This window comes from Pseudorasbora parva, chromosome 2 (genome assembly GCF_024679245.1).
Source record: "Pseudorasbora parva isolate DD20220531a chromosome 2, ASM2467924v1, whole genome shotgun sequence".
NCBI classification, from domain to species: Eukaryota; Metazoa; Chordata; class Actinopteri; order Cypriniformes; family Gobionidae; genus Pseudorasbora; species Pseudorasbora parva.
The window spans coordinates 31,253,565-31,267,927 of record NC_090173.1 but is presented as its reverse complement, the minus strand read 5'-3'; the positions used below and the strand labels follow the sequence as shown (position 1 = coordinate 31,267,927).

General features: G+C 40.0%; 1 protein-coding gene across 1 annotated transcript in view; it reads left to right on the top strand.

Annotated features, from left to right (window-relative positions):
* Nucleotides 1–14,363, top strand: part of shank1 (SH3 and multiple ankyrin repeat domains 1) — a 128,121-nt gene that overhangs the window by 80,600 nt on the left and 33,158 nt on the right. Inside the window, exons 9-15 of the mRNA XM_067415555.1 lie at nucleotides 570–647; nucleotides 1,617–1,683; nucleotides 2,043–2,212; nucleotides 4,313–4,437; nucleotides 4,614–4,762; nucleotides 6,771–6,884; nucleotides 7,270–7,345. Of these exons, the coding sequence (XP_067271656.1) occupies nucleotides 570–647; nucleotides 1,617–1,683; nucleotides 2,043–2,212; nucleotides 4,313–4,437; nucleotides 4,614–4,762; nucleotides 6,771–6,884; nucleotides 7,270–7,345 (779 nt within the window). The remainder of the gene's footprint in view (nucleotides 1–569; nucleotides 648–1,616; nucleotides 1,684–2,042; nucleotides 2,213–4,312; nucleotides 4,438–4,613; nucleotides 4,763–6,770; nucleotides 6,885–7,269; nucleotides 7,346–14,363) is intronic.

Here is a 14,363-nt window from a genome sequence, read left to right as displayed (position 1 = left end):
GCCATGCTCTTCAGCAGCAACATTAAAGCGATAGTTCCCCCAAAAATGAAAATTCTGTCATCATTTACTCACCCTCATGTCGTTCCAAACTTGTATGAGTTTCTTTCTTCTGTTGAACACAAAAGAAGATATTTGGAATAATGTTTCTAACCAAGCAAATAGAACAAGCTTTGACTACCATAGTAGGGAAAAAAATACTATGGTAGTCAATGCTTGTTCTATCTGCTTGGTTAGAAACATTCTTCCAAATATCTTCTTTTGTGTTCAACAGAAGAAAGAAGCTCATACAGGTTTGGAACAACATGAGGGTGAGTAAATGATGACAGAATTTTCATTTTTGGGTGAACTATCCCTTTAAAGCCATGCTTTTCAACTTTTGGTAAAGCTAGTCAATAGCATGGTCTTTCCTGTGATGCTTTAAAGAGCCCTGTGAAGATTTCATAATTTTGCGTACAAGTGGTGTATTTACTGCGGTGCTAAACTTTTATGAATAGTGCTTATTATATTTTATGGGCAGCTTCAGATGTCTTCAATGTCTTGTGGCTGTTATTGTCTATTTCTACGTTTAGGAGAGCTGTGCCCGAATTCTGTTGTATCGAGGAGCCAATAAGGACACAAAGAATAACAGTGGGCAGACCTCCTTCCAGGTAATTATGAGACTGTCACTTGCAGGTTGTTAGTTGTTTTTGTTTTTCAACACTCTGCATATTATTAACAGCTTAAACCAAGTAATTAAAGAAAACTAAACTCATACAAACACTCTTATTTATTTATTATATAATTATATATAATTATAATATATATATATATATATATATATATATATATATATATATATATATAATTTACATATATATATAATTTACATATATATATATATATATATATATATATATATATATATATATATATATATATATATATGAGATGTTATATATATATATATATATATATATATATATATATATATATATATATATATATAAAATGAGATGTTATATATATATATATATATATATATATATATATATATATATATATAATTAAAGTTAACTTGAATGTGAAGAATGTATTTTTTGGATGTTAAAATACATCCTTCCTTTCCAGTTAAATATGCAGAGATGAATCCAAGTTAGTATAGTGTAAGATGATGTAAATGTCATAATTATGTTGGCTTATTTAGTGGACGTGTCTGTTTGGTGGCAAACCCGGAGAAAAACAAATCTAGTCTTTATGATCAAGTTTTTAAAATGAGATGTTTTGTTGTGCTTGTAAACACATTTTTTATTTTTGCACTTCCATCTGGTAATGCTAGTGGCACAGAAATGACACAATTTACTTGCTGTTTTGTAGTTTGTAGTGTGTTATCATGAAGCGTTTTTGTATGCGTTGCGAGTCCCAGGTGGAGTGAAGCAGCAGCGAGCCAAAATAGTTTTACTTAACCTCAGCCATCTCCACAGACCCAGCTGTGACTGTGATCATGCGTTTGCGTTTAATATGAAGGAAAGTGGATGCGTGTGTGTGTGTTTGTTTAATATTGTGTTATTCCCAAGCCTTGCGTCAGTGTGCGTCATTCACAGATGCAAATATTAAGCGTGTGTGAACTTCTTTTCTAGGTGGCTGTGATGTCTGGCCATTTTGAGCTGGGAGAAATCATTAAAAACCATCGAGAATCAGACGTAGGTAAGGAGCGGAGATTTATTTTGGTTGTGTCTGTATTTTTATTCTGTGAGAGATTATTTATTTGCCCTGCAAACTATGTGACATTTGTAGCTTGATACGTTTGTCTCTCTTTAGTTGTGTAGAGATTCACACAGTCCCTTAGCAGTGTTCACTGCTCCCAACGCACTCAGCAGGGCAAATGTTGACGTTCACTTCATTTGTAATGCTTCAACGTCATCAATCACAGATGACCTATGTAGAATATATTATGAAGTCTATTTCTCAGGACAATATTGGGTCAATTGGAGTGTACTTCTGTCTCTTTTTGCATCTGCTCTCTCTCTCTCTGTATTACTATTTCTTTCCTAATTTGATAATAGTTCCCTTCTTGGAGTCTCCGAAGTATGCCCCCCAGAGGAGGGAGAGTTCACGTACTCTCGGGTTGCCCCATCCTCACCCCTTCTTGCGGGCTAACAGCGACAACAGCATGAACGTACCAGATTGGATTGCCTTTCCCAATGCTCCTGGATCAAACATTGTCTCTGTGCAGGTCATTTATCTGTGTGTGTGTGTGTGTGTGTGTGTGTGTGTGTGTGGGGGGGGGGGGGGGGGGGGGGGGGGGGGGGGGGGGGGGGGGGGTAGGTTGTGGGGCGTTTTGGTTTCCCACCAAAATTGTATTGTGTGTGTGTGAAAGGTAGTATATAATAGTAATATTTAGTATATATTTTTTAAATATTTTTTATAGTGTGTATATATATATATATATATATATATATATATAATTATTAATATATTTAGGTAGAAAAAAAAATATACATTTAAATTCAGCATTTGCGTTCCTGTTCAGCTCAATGGGAGTTAAAGGATTAGTTCACCCAAAAATGAAATGTATGTCATTAAAGGGTGGGTGAAATGCTGTTTCATGCATACTGAGCTTTTTACACTGTTAAAGACTTGGATTCCCATCCTAAACATAGACAAAGTTTCAAAAACTAATGTTGGACGTTTGATGGAGTATTTCTGTGTTAACAATACTCCTTCCAGTTTCTCACAAGTTTCGGAGAGTTTTTTTCGAGTATGGCTCGGCTTGACGTTACTAGAGCAGAAGGTCCTTGTATGGGCCGTACGGGCTCTTCTCCCGGTAGGGTGCGCGCGTGTGTGACTAGAGCGAGAGAGGAAATGCACGCCCATACACTCCCACCGCGCTCCACTTTATTCCTATCTGTGACATAAAGCGACTTCAACGCTTCAGCACAGCAAGTCACTGCTGTCACAGGACTTCACCAAATCATACCAAAGAAGTGTATTTTTGACGGAGCGGTCCCAGCGATAAAGGTTCGGTCCTGCTTTGGAAGCAGCCGGTGAGTAAAACTGCTTCAAATGTCTATGCTGTTGGCTGTTGTCACGTGAGTAAACATCAGTAAACGACATCGCGTGCTTCGTCATTCAAATGCGCTTAGTCCAAACGGTTAGTCCATTGTTTGTATAACGTTACACTAGTCTGACATGCAAAACCGTTTTGCTTGCTACTGCTAAGGTTTAGTCGCATACAATAGTCCATAAACCAAATCATGTCCTCATAAACTGAGAGTAAAGAGACACAAATGTTGACAGGCCACTAAATACAGTACATACCACAGAGACGGACGTCTTGCTGCTGCTGTTTCTCCTGTTTACATTTACATTTACATTTAATCATTTAGCAGACGCTTTTATCCAAAGCGACTTACAAAAAAGGGGAGAGTAATAGAAGCAACGAAACAGACAAGGCCAACAACCTGTAAGAGCTGTAAGAAATCTCAATTCATTAGCACAGTACACAATTTTTAAAAAAAAAATTTTTTTTAATAGACATCTACAACAAAAACTCACGTACGCAAAATGCCGAACACTGGATTTTGATAGCTATGATAACAACCCATTAGGACTAAGGCTGTTGCCCCAGCTGTTGTCGTTAATGCAGATTCAGTGGCCCAATGGGTTGGTTTTGTATGGCATTCTAGCTAAACGCGCAGCAATAGCCATCTACAACAAAAACTCACGTACGCAGAATACAGAATGATTTGGATCGCCAATGTCACGTGATTTCAGCAGTATGAGACGCGATCCGAATCATGAATCAATACACTGATTCATGACCGTTTGAATCTTTATTTGAGGTTTGAAAACAAACGCAGAAGAGAGGACAATGCTGAATAAAGTCGTAGTTTTAGCTATTTTTGGACCAAAATGTATTTTCGATGCTTCAAGAGATTCTAATGAACTAACTGATGTCACATATGGACTACTTTGATGATGTTTTCATTACCTTTCTGGACATGGACAGTATAGTTTGCATACACTATAGATACGCTGTCGGACTAAATATAAATTATCTTAAACTGTGTTCCGATGATGAACGAAGGTCTTACGGGTGTGGAACAACATTAGGTTGAGTCATTAATGACATCAATTTCATTTTTGGGTGAACTAACCCTTTAAGTGATTATAACCATATGGGTCATACTAACCAGCCAAACCTTGGTTTGGTTTGACACTGTGTGTACGAGATTGAACGTACAAGATTTGGACAAAGTACTTAACCACAGATTTTTTCAGAAACTCATTTCATTACTCTTTGGATCATTGTATTTATGTCTATGTTCATCAGGGTCTAAAACATGGCGGCACCTTGCGTAGCTCCAGCAGTCCCCGTGGAGCAAGAACCCGCTCCCCATCCCGTGGCCGAACAGGTGACAGAGACGATCGGAGCCGGCAAACACGTGGAAGACAAGGGTGAGAAGGATTAGAGTAAAAAAGGACAAGGTTATGGCTTGTCATTCAGTGAACTCTATGCTTAAAAGCATAATCAATATTCAATATTCAGACAGACACCTGAATGAGTGGAGCTGTTAATAAATGTGCATAAATGAATGTTAACCCTGTTGTCTGATATGTGTGCCTTTGTACAGTGCGGGCTCCATCAGTAGTCAGGGCACAGCAAGTGGGCAGCGGCGGCGTCTCTACAGTGCCGTGCCTGGCCGTGTGTTTGTGGCCACCCGCTCGCACTCGGCCCAGGGGGACCGCGAGATCAGCTTCAACAAGGGAGACAAAGTCAAAGGTGATTATGTGTGTGTGACTTTTTGTGGACAGGAGCAATGATATGCTGTAGAGTTTTGACAATAGTATTGTGTATCAACGGGAGTCAGACAAAACTCTGATGGCTGATTCCTTTGACGATATCAAGACGATAATTTGTTCATTTTCCCATTAATATATTAAATTCTTCTTATTAATATATGGCTAAGATTATTATTAAATTAATATTAAGACCTACAATTTATTTGCCTTCCCTAATTTCATAACGACATCACCATATAACCACACTGACGTACCTAGGATTGAGGATAAAGTACTTTGTATAAAAATATATATAATTTGTCATGAAATATATCATATTGCTTGTTATATAGCATTCTTAAACAGCTGTTGTATAAGCCAAGATGAAAATGGCATCCTTTTGTTTCTATAACACATTAACAAACCATTAATGACACTAATAACAATACAATTACAACATTAATGACATTAATAACAATACAATTAATAGTTATAATATCACTAAACTTCTATATCCATTTGTGAAAATCAACAGCTTTAAACACAAACTTAAAAAACAACTGCTTGTTTAATAAGAAATATCGATTCTTCATACGAACAGTCAAAATTATGCATCTGTAACGGCATGTCTGTAATTTTTTGGCTGACATGTTGGAATACTCTTCGGTTTTATGCTTTATTAAAACCTCACTACCTGGAAATGACCGGATTTAATAACAAACACTCTTTGCTCACAAAATTAAATGAAGTACACGTCACGATAAAATTGGGTATCACTGATCTCACAGGCTGACAATGGGAAAATATGACTATGGAGCATATCACCCAACACTGTTGGCAAGAGTGCCATTAAATGTGCGTTTGTTTCTGTATGTTTTTCACAGGTGTGGATAAACGTTGTCTGTGTATGTATTCTGGTGATATGTGTTGGTATGTCAGTATATGTCTGTTTGTAAGCAATGCCACTGTGCATGCAAGTTTGTATGTGTGTGTGTGTGTGTCATGTTTAGATCTGTCATCATATCTTGCATATATATGCATGTACATTAGTAAACTCTTAAAGTGATGGTGACTTTGCATGTGATTTAATGTGTGTGCGTGTGTGTGTGTGTGTTTGTGTGTGTGTGTGTGTGTGTGCGTGTGTGTGTGTGTGTGTGTGTGTGTGTTTGTTTCAGTGACTGTTTATCAGGGGCGTCATGCACCTATGTATCACTTTTTTACTGTATTTTTGATCAAATAAAAGCTTTGGTGAGCATAAGAGACTCATTAAAAAAAAGGCCCCCAAGCTTTTGAACAGTAGTATAAATATGAATGTACATTTATGGATATAAATGTCTCTGTCTCAGAAAGTTAAATCCACTATTGGGCTAGATTCAAATCTCCAACCATTTAAGACACATACAGTTTAAATCTGTTAATTTCAAGAACTGTATCTGACATAAAATAGAAATTCTTCCTAGCAGTTTTTATATTGAAAAGTCATGCATAAGTCATAGAAACTAATTGGTTACAGAAACTAATTGAACCATGATTACAGCCATGTATGGAAAAGGAAAAAAGACTGGGAAAAAGTTATGAACTGAAAAAGCCATACAGTTATAAAAAGCCATAAAGTCAATAATCGGTTGAAGGAAACTTAATTGGACAGAAAATACGTAGACTCTTAAATTAATGATTTCTGTCACAGAATTTTAGATTTTTTTTATCTACAATAAACACTTTTATCAACAATAATTGTGAAACTTTATTATAAAAGATTGTAGTTGCCTTCAAAATCTTTGCTAGTCTTGGTCATGATGCTTCTGGTCTGTATTATATGGTACATTTGTGGCCTTACACTGTTCATATGTTTACTGCTCACACACACACACACACACACACACACACACACACACACACACACACACACACACACACACACACACACACACACACACACACACACACACACACACACACACACACACACACACACACACACACTGTTGTTTCTCTCTTGATTCTCTTAGTGCTGAGTGTGGGTGAAGGAGGCTACTGGGAGGGGACGGTTCGAGGCCGCACGGGCTGGTTCCCCTCTGACTGCGTGGAGGAAGTGGCTCTCCGCAGCCTGGAGACCCGTTCAGGTGAGACTCATCTCTCACATGCACACACATTACACACACGTTATTAGTATCAAAGACATCCACACTACACTCGCAGCTGTCAGTTTGATAGTCCCAGATGTAGTTGTGGGACAGTTGGACTGGCACAGCTTCTCTGTGAAGTTGTGATGTCAGACTCAGTGAGAGAGAGCAGCTATGATGACTATTAATAGTTTACTACACTACTGGAGTGTGAGAGAGACCGATCGTGCCATTTCATGCTAGCTAAACTCGCTGTGTTTGGGCCACTGGCGCTGTCGCAGCCGAAACTTCAAGTCGGACATATATTTTCTTATCATGGTGTAGCTACACCCTCATACACACAAACTCGTGATGATGTGGATGCGATTGTGTTTGCATCTTTCAGAGAGCCGCAGTGAGAGAGCCAAGCGACTCTTCCGACATTACACTGTTGGATCCTACGACAGCTTTGATGCACCCAGGTAAGAACAATTTTACACTTTTTATTTTGATGCATTGTTGATATGTTGATGACAATGTTCTCCTGGTGAGAAGACCAGTTTAGAGGTGGTTTATGTTGGTTTAACTAGTAGCCCAACATAAAATACTGACTAAACCATACAGTCATGTGAAAAAGTTGGGACACCCTATTGAATTCCATGTTTTTATGTATCAGGGCAAAATACAAATCATCTGGTTCTTTGCAAAAATAAAACCTCAGATGAACAACAACACATTATATATCACACCATGTCCTTATTTGTTTAGGAAAAATAAATCCAAAATGGAAAAGCCATGGGTGACAAAGTTAGGACACCCTTATTGTTAAAATAGGAATTAAGAGGGTAAGTTATGGTCAGGCGCTGGAAATCAAATGCCTTAGATTAAAGGGTTAGTTCACCCAAAAATGAAATTGATGTCATTAATGACTCACCCTAATGTTGTTCCTCACCCGTAAGACCTCCGTTCATCATCGGAACACAGTTTAAGATAATTTACATTTTAGTCCCAGAGCATATGCAGTCAATGCCCACTTTACTGTCCATGTCCAGAAAGGGAATAAAAACATCATCAAAGTAGTCCATATGTGACATCAGTTAGTTCATTAGAATCTCTTGAAGCATCGAAAATACATTTTGGTCCAAAAATAGCAAAAAATTATGAATTTATTCAGCATCGTCCTCTCTTCCCGTGTCTTTCCCCCCCCCCCCCCCCCCCAAAAAAAAAAAACGGTTAATGAATCAGTGAATTGATCAATGCTTCGGGTCGCCAATGTCACGTGATTTCAGCAGTTTGGCGGTTTGACGCAATCTGAACTGCTGAAATCACGTGACATTGGCGACCCGAATCATTGATCGATTCACACGGTTTTAATCTTTTTGGAGGAACGCAGAAGAGAAGACAATGCAGAATAAAATCATAGATTTTGATATATTTGGACCAAAATGCATTTTTGATGCTTCAAGAGATTCTAATGAACTAACTGACGTCACATATGGACTACTTTGATGATGTTTTTATTCCCTTTCTGGACATGGACAGTGAAGTGCATTGACTGCATATGCTCTGGGACTAAAATATAAAATATCTTAAACTGTGTTCCGATGATGAATAGAGGTCTTACGGATGTGGAACAACATTAGGGTGAGTCATTAATGACATCAATTTCCTTTTTGGGTGAACTAACCGTTTAACTAATCACTAGCGTGATCACAAAAGTGTGATCACCTCTATAAAAGCAGAGGTTTTGGCAGTTTAATGGTCTGGAGCATTCAGGTGTGTGGATGGGCATGGGCAATGACTCAGAATCATTGAGTCCACCACAAACTCCTCTGTATACCAAAGTATTCTAGAGTCCAATGTGAGACAATCTGTCCGACAGCTAAAGCTTGGCCAAAATTTGGTCATGCAACTGGACAATGATCCGAAGATTACCAGCAAATCTACAACAGAATGGCTGAAAAAGAAAACAATGAAGGTGTTGCAATGGCCCAGTCAAAGTCCAGACCTCATCCTGACTGAAATGCCGTGACAAGAGCTGTGCATTAACAAATGCCCACAAAACTCAACAAAGCGTTGTAAAGAGCAGGCCCAAATTCCTCCAGAATGATGTGAGAGACTGATAAATCATTCAGAAAATTATTACTTCAAGTTATTGCTGCTAAAAGTGGATCTACAGGCAATTGAATGATAGGGTGTCCTAACTTTGTCAGCCATGGCTTTTCCATATTGGCTTTATTTTTGCAAAATAAATAATGACACGGTGTAATATGTTGTGTGAGGTTTTATTTTTCTGGTCTTCTCAACATACAGATTCTTTATCATACAGATTATTTTCTCACAACTGTCAAAAATCTAAGGAGGTTTTGATTCTTTATAATTTACACACATATTTCATGGGTTTGACTGAGTTTTATTTGTGCACATGAGTGCACGAGAGTTTTCTGTGGGTTCTTCTGAACTGCTGCCATTGGCATTGACTCACCGGAGGCATTGATGCCATTTCCCGCACCGCTGTGAGTGTGAGTGAGTGATAGACTGACAGGCATGGATATGGGGATGCCAGTGTGTGATTCATGCATCGCAGTGTTTGCACAATGTTTTGGAAATCAGTTGCGAGTCTGTTATGTTAAATTAATTTCAGAATTAAATAGCTGAGGTTGACATTGAAGAATGTTATATGTGTCACTTTAATGGTTTATTTACAGAATAATTCCTGTAATATATTTTGTATAAAGCGATACATGCATTGATTGTTATTCTAGAATGAATATAAATTACAAGTTACAGATTGTTTAGATATATATTATATAGTGAATATGAGTGTCCAGACATGTTTTTGTGTCACCCTCTGGCACCCGCCTCCTGACCTGTGGAACCTGCACGTGTGGGTTCTGAACAGGACACAAAAGGTTTGAGTACCCTACCACCTCAGATGGTGGCTGCCATCACTTCAGCTAGGGCCTTTTCTACTAGACACGCCTATGCTTTGAAGTGGAACCTCTTGTAACCTAGTGTTCTTATCGCCAAGGAGATCCCAGAAAATGCCTGATCGGGTCTTTGCTCTCCTTCCTCCAAGAAGGGTTCAAACAAAGGTCTTTTTCCACCCTGAAGTTTTGTTTGGTTGTGATTTCTGCACACCACAACCTTCTGGATTCAAAAATGATAGGACAGCATGATCTGGCCATCAGGTTCCTTAGACAGGGCGAGGAGATTAAATCCACCTAATCCTCTACAGATGCCCTCTTGGGATCTCACAGTGGTTCTATCTCCCCTGCAGAGAGCTCCCTTTGAGCCACTGCAGTCCGTTGATCTTAAATACCTCTCTATGAAGGTGGCGCTCCTGATTGCTTTTTCCTCCATCAAGAGGCTACCTGCAGGCATTTTCAATTGTCGAAGCATGCCTGTAATTTTCACGTGATCCTGAGACCCTGGCCTGGAAATGTGCCCAAGGTTCTCACCACTCATTTTAGAGATCAGGTGGTAAACCTATAAGTTCTGCCCCTGGAGGAGGCAGACCCAGCCTTGGCAATGCTCTGTACAGTACATGCTCTCCTTGTTTCAGGACCTCAGACCAGCTCTTTGTCTGTTACAGAGGGCAACAGAAGGGAAAGGCTCTCTTCATGCAGAGGTTGTCTCACTAAATAGTGGGCGCCATTGTCCTGGCATAACATTAAGGCCTGCCATGCGCCCTAGGGGTGAAGGCACATTACACCTGGAGTGTGGCTTCCTCTTGGGCTCTAGTGCATGGTGCCTCAGTAACAGACATCTGCAAAGCTGCAGGCTGGGCAAAATCGGTGTGTAGTTTTTGTAATCTTCATGTCCTCTCGTGTACTCACTCCCAGTGGCCAGCAAGTAGGATCAGCTCTGTGTAATTGCTTGCTGCACCATTCCACTCCATGAACTGGATGCGTGTGCTATTTTACCCAGGTGAGTTTCTCCGGGAAGCCCTGAGTTTCTCAAGCACTGATGATGCCAACACCAGAGTGCATGCCCGCTCGGTCAACCCTGGTGTTAAGCTAGGTGCCTCCATGTGCATGGTTTTCCCTCTGGATAACCCCCACATGTGTATTTTCACGGTAAGTCTCTTTAGCATGTGTCTTTCCCTTGACTAGACCACCTTGCCACTCCTGGGGTTGAAACATTCCACCCTGCGGGCTGGATACCTCAGAGTTTTCCATATGGATCCTGTTCATGGGTCATATGTGTATTCCAGAAGTCCTCCTTTCGGGGCAGGCATTATGTTGCATATTTTCTTGTGGGATATGCTTCTCAGTGTATCTTGGCATCGGCCCCTCGTTCGTTCTAGCCTCACGGCAGGAAGCTCAGGTCAGCACAGGACGCTGGAAGACAGCTCTTGTGGTGAGATTAGATAGGGACCCCAATCCATCAGTCACTGACATAACGTGTAGTGACTGACTGAAAGGGAATGTCTCGGTTACGTCCCCATGCCACAACTGTTGTACAGCTGGTATGGCCAGAGCACTTAGCCTCGGCTCCTCAGCAGGTAACATAATGTGAGATTGCATGAGCGGCTCCTTATATACCCACGCTGGTGGCCAGAGATCGCTATGCAAATTCCGCTGACCCATGCCATTGTTTTGCAATTGGCTGATTTTGTGGAACTCGAAGGTGATAGGCTTCTAAGCAAAACCCCCATTAGTCACTGACTTAATGTCTCCGTTCCCTCTTTCAGGGAACAAGGGTTACATACGTAACCGAGACGTTCTGTGTGAAGAGCCCCCAAATCATCATTAATCTACTTTTGTAGGATGATAAAATGTGTAATTTACTCAGGGCTATCATCAGGGAAAACAAGGGGAGTCACCGAAGTCCTCTATGTTGTTGCCTAGGGGAAGGGGGGGACCCTAAAAATATTATCCCAGTCCCTTTCAATTTAAATGACAGCCCAATGAAACTTTCCATAATACTGTATTTGGTGGCCATATTGTAATCTCACATAATCTCATATTGTAATTCCCTCTTTCAGTCTGTCTAGCTGTCTGTGAGTTGTGTGCATGGAAATTAACACTGCTGAGCTCTTTTCATTAGCGCCTCACAGTAAACAAAGCTGCTTCATGTGATGTCATTCTGTCCCAGTCATTAAAAGAACTCACACTCACCTCATCCCAGCAGCCTGCAGTACAACACAATACAAGCAAAGTTAGTTATTTACATACAAATATATACAGTATAAATCACATTATTTATTCTCTGAATTTCACCGGTCACACTCACTTGCTCCCATTTGCGCACATGTAGAAATAAACACTAACACACACATTGAGACTCTTTTATTGTATTTTCAGTTTCTAATTATTTTTTCACCCCTCTATTTTTGGCTTCCTCACCCCCCTCATCCCGCTCTCACTCTCCCTTGTGCTCCCTCTCTCTCTTTTAATTCCTCCCATTTTACTCACCCCCTGCACTCTTTCATTTTCTCTCCATCACCCTCCCACCCCTGTGGTGACTCCATCTGGAGGTCAGACTATGAAGGGCACTAAAAAGGAAGAGAGAGAGAGAGAGCGAGAGAGAGAGAGAGAGAGAGAGAGAGAGAGAGAGAGAGAGAGAGAGAGAGAGAGAGAGAGAGAGAGAGAGAGAGAGAGAGAGAGAGAGAGATGGATGCATGGATGGATGGATGGATGGATGCTGAAGTATTTTGCAACTATTGACATGAGTAAAGTAAAAAAAACAACTAGTCAATCTGTTTAGCATTCAAGGGGATCCGTTTTCGTATCTCTTTCATATCTCTTTGACATTGATTCAGACAAAATACAAAAATGGATGTGTATATAATGTGTATGCATTAATTTACAGCATTTATTAATCTGGATTAATACAGGGTTGTGGAGTAGTAGGGAGACTAATTACATGTAATTAGATTACGTAATTTAATTACAAAATAAACGTAACTGTCATCCGTTGCAGTTACTGAGGAAAAATATGTAATTAAATAAAGTTTATAAAATAAAATTAATAAAATATTAATGATTACAAAGGGGGTTACATCTGTTCTATGAAAAAGCTAGGATATGTTGAATAATACAAAGCATGATGCATCCTGCCGTTTAGTAAAGTGATGCTGTTCTGATGCTTTTGATTGGATTTTTTTGAATTTGCAGCGCACCACGTCTGCCAATTACATCAATCCACATTGATGTTGAAAGGTTTAGGCTACAACCTGTCAGTTTCCACCATGGCAAGGAAAATAGAAAATGTTTCAATGCTGGAAAATAGAAAAGTAATCCAAAAGTAATCAAATGTAATCAGTTCCATTACTTCAATAAAGTAATTGCAAAGTTACGCTACTTATATTTTATATAGGGTAAGTTGTAATTTGTAACCTACATTTCCAAAGTAACCTTGCCTTATACATTTAATACATCTTAAGGTTAATATTAGTTCATGTATTATCCATGAACATCCGTTTATATTAATCTAGAGATTAATAAATGCTGTAAAGATGTTTACTCTTTCTGTTCATTAAACTGTCTATCTTTTTCCTTAACCACTCAGTTCTTCTGTTTTCATCTCAAATCCACTTTTCCAGGACCTCACACATCACTAAGTCCTTTCTGCCATTGCCTCACCACCTCCATCATTGTCCTTCCCTCGACGAGTCATTTTTAATGGCAACTTTCTCTCTCAGAATCATCCTTCTCTGCTTCTTGTCTTCCTTCAGTCCGTGCACGCTCAATTCTGTCACAATTCCAGCGCCCCTGTCCCTGAACACCCTGCAGCACTCTCTTTTTCCCTTTCCAACGCACGTGATCTCTTTATAGGACGGTGATCTGTGAAATAGGGTCAAGGACGTACAGTATCATTTCAGGTAAAAGTTAACCAAATGATTCCTGCGCATGAGGTCTTCACTGAAAATATGCTAGCAAGTTTTCTGGCATCGATACAGATATGAGAACACGTGTACAAATACATACTGTACTGTACAGGCACACATACGCCTTCTGCCACTATCCACACTTCCTTACCCCCTCTCTTCCTGCTGCTTCTCCCTCTCTTTTGCTCACTCTCGCTCTTTCTCCCCTCCTCTCTCTCTCTCACTCTCATCACACACATGCTCTGAATGAACAGCGGTGTGGTGTAGTACCATGTACCATGCTGGAGGATAGAAAGCATGTGAGAGTTGTAGAAAGAGGAAGAATAAGGCAGTAGATTGTGGATACAGCAATGCCGTAGAGAGCGAAGGAGGCAGAGGGAGACAGAGGGGGAGGGCAAAGAGGACCAACATCGACATCCAACGAAAGAGGCTTTGACAGAGATGATGTGAGTTCTTGATTTCTCTCCCCTTTAGCTCACTATTTCTCTTCTTGTTCATGTCTCTCTCTTTCCAGTTCTCTCATCCCTGACCGTTTTCCTCCTGAGGGATGGAGATGCGCGGCTGTGTTTCCCCCTTTTTCGATTCCCTCGCTCCCTCTCCTCCTGCATTCATAGGTTCCGCTTTGTTTACAGACATTGTTAAAGGAGGGGGAGGTGACAAGGGGA